This window comes from Brassica oleracea, chromosome C5 (genome assembly GCF_000695525.1).
Source record: "Brassica oleracea var. oleracea cultivar TO1000 chromosome C5, BOL, whole genome shotgun sequence".
Taxonomy (NCBI): Eukaryota; Viridiplantae; Streptophyta; class Magnoliopsida; order Brassicales; family Brassicaceae; genus Brassica; species Brassica oleracea.
In genome coordinates, this window is record NC_027752.1 from 34368167 (window position 1) to 34370207 (window position 2041).

General features: G+C 41.4%; 1 protein-coding gene across 1 annotated transcript in view; it reads left to right on the forward strand.

Annotated features, from left to right (window-relative positions):
* LOC106343696 (protein ASPARTIC PROTEASE IN GUARD CELL 2) overlaps nucleotides 1-1043 on the forward strand; it is a 1938-nt gene extending 895 nt beyond the window's left edge. The window contains 1 exon segment of the mRNA XM_013782983.1: nucleotides 1-1043. This exon segment is cut by the window's left edge and continues 21 nt beyond it. Within this exon segment, the coding sequence (XP_013638437.1) occupies nucleotides 1-822 (822 nt within the window). The 3' untranslated portion in view covers nucleotides 823-1043.
* Nucleotides 1044-2041: the final 998 nt, after the last annotated feature.

Here is a 2041-nt window from a genome sequence, read left to right on the forward strand (position 1 = left end):
CCCTGCCACTCCGGCGGGTGTCGCTACGAGGTCATGTACGGAGACGGGTCCTACACGAAGGGGACGTTAGCTCTCGAAACGCTGACGTTTGGTAGGACTGTGATTCGAAACGTAGCGATGGGATGCGGACACCGGAACAGAGGGATGTTCGTCGGAGCCGCCGGTTTATTAGGTATCGGAGGCGGTTCGATGTCTTTCGTTGGTCAGTTAACCGGTCAAACCGGCGGTGCGTTTGGTTATTGTTTAGTGAGCCGCGGCACAGACTCGACCGGTTCGTTGGTTTTCGGGCGTGAAGCTTTGCCAGTTGGTGCCTCGTGGGTCCCGCTCGTCCGTAACCCGCGCGCGCCGAGCTTCTACTACGTTGGTCTCAAGGGCCTCGGAGTTGGCGGCGTCAGGATCCCTTTACCGGACGATGTTTTCGACTTAACCGAAACCGGCGACGGCGGTGTGGTTATGGACACCGGAACCGCCGTTACTAGACTTCCCACGGCGGCTTACGCTGCGTTCCGAGATGGGTTCAAGTCTCAGACGGCAAACTTGCCGCGAGCTTCTGGCGTATCGATATTCGACACGTGTTACGACCTGTCCGGGTTTGTCTCGGTCCGAGTTCCGACCGTGTCGTTCTATTTCACGGAAGGTCCGGTTTTGACCTTACCGGCGAGGAATTTCTTAATGCCGGTGGATGATTCGGGGACGTACTGTTTCGCGTTTGCGGCGTCTCCGACTGGTTTGTCGATAATAGGGAACATACAGCAAGAAGGGATCCAAGTATCTTTCGACGGAGCCAATGGCTTTGTTGGGTTTGGTCCCAATGTTTGCTAGCGTTTAACAAAAAAAATAAAAGATATTTACGTTTTTTGTTCGCTAGTAAGTAAAAAACTTTTGTCTCAATATGTATCTGTCTTTTATTTATTAGCTTTTGGTTTTGAGTTTTAATAAGTGGTAATTAGTATAGAGAGTACTGAAATGTATATGATTTGACCAAAATTGTCTTTTGGATTTTTGATTGAGGAATCTATATAATGATATGAGTTACTGTTTGATTTGTGATAATAGAGTGAGATTACCAAGTCAAAAGTAACTAAACAGCAAAAAGGGTTAAAAGTTGCTCAACACTTTTTGTGGTGAAGCGTGAGGGACATTGGGGAATGGACCTTTTGTATTGACCAAAGTTAACGTTACAGTAAATACGTTTTACTAAGCAGTTAGCACTAGCAGCACATGTTCGGTCAGAGATTTTCGAAGTCACGATTCATGATGAACACGTAACTGAAGTTTGACTTTTTAATTTAACATTTACACAAAAATTACCAAAAGCTAGATTGGTATGAAGTTTCATAAGCCCTTTGTGTTGTAATTTTGCATAACCTGATAGTATGTGATTAATTTTGATTTGGAAGAGAGGCTAAGGAGTAGGCCTGATGGGCAAAAATTATATGGTGCCAGTCTTTAAGTTTGTACATGAGTACCTGAGCCAGAGAGACCAACAAAAGCTGGACATTTTTATTCAAAAAGGAGTGAAAGGGGTATCATTTAAAGCAACTTAATAATCTCTAGTCACAATCGTGATGCACCTCTTCAATTCATTACTTCCCCGTGGTATTTTTCAAAGTTCGTTAGAAAGAAAACATAATAACTTTCAATTTTCACTTTTGTGTCCTTTAAGTGGGTTTCATGATAATCACAATACACGACCCAATCTAGTTGATTCATGGATGAAAAGGCCCAGAAGTGTACCTTCCCAATTGTCAGAATAATTTTTTCATCTTTCTTCTATTACCTGACGTATTTTCTAAAGAGTTATTCTTAGGTTCATCCCCTAGCCTTTAGATTCACCCTAGGTCACCGACCAATAAAAAATTATCATTTTAAATCTAGTATCTTTTAATTAAGGAAACCAAATAACTTGCAAATTATATTATTTTTTCAAAATAAAATTTAAAAATAAATAAAAATAATATATAAAAAACGAATTCAAAAAAAAAAAATGTTGTCAACAAAACACTAAACCCTAAACTCTAATCTTAAACCCTAAACCCTT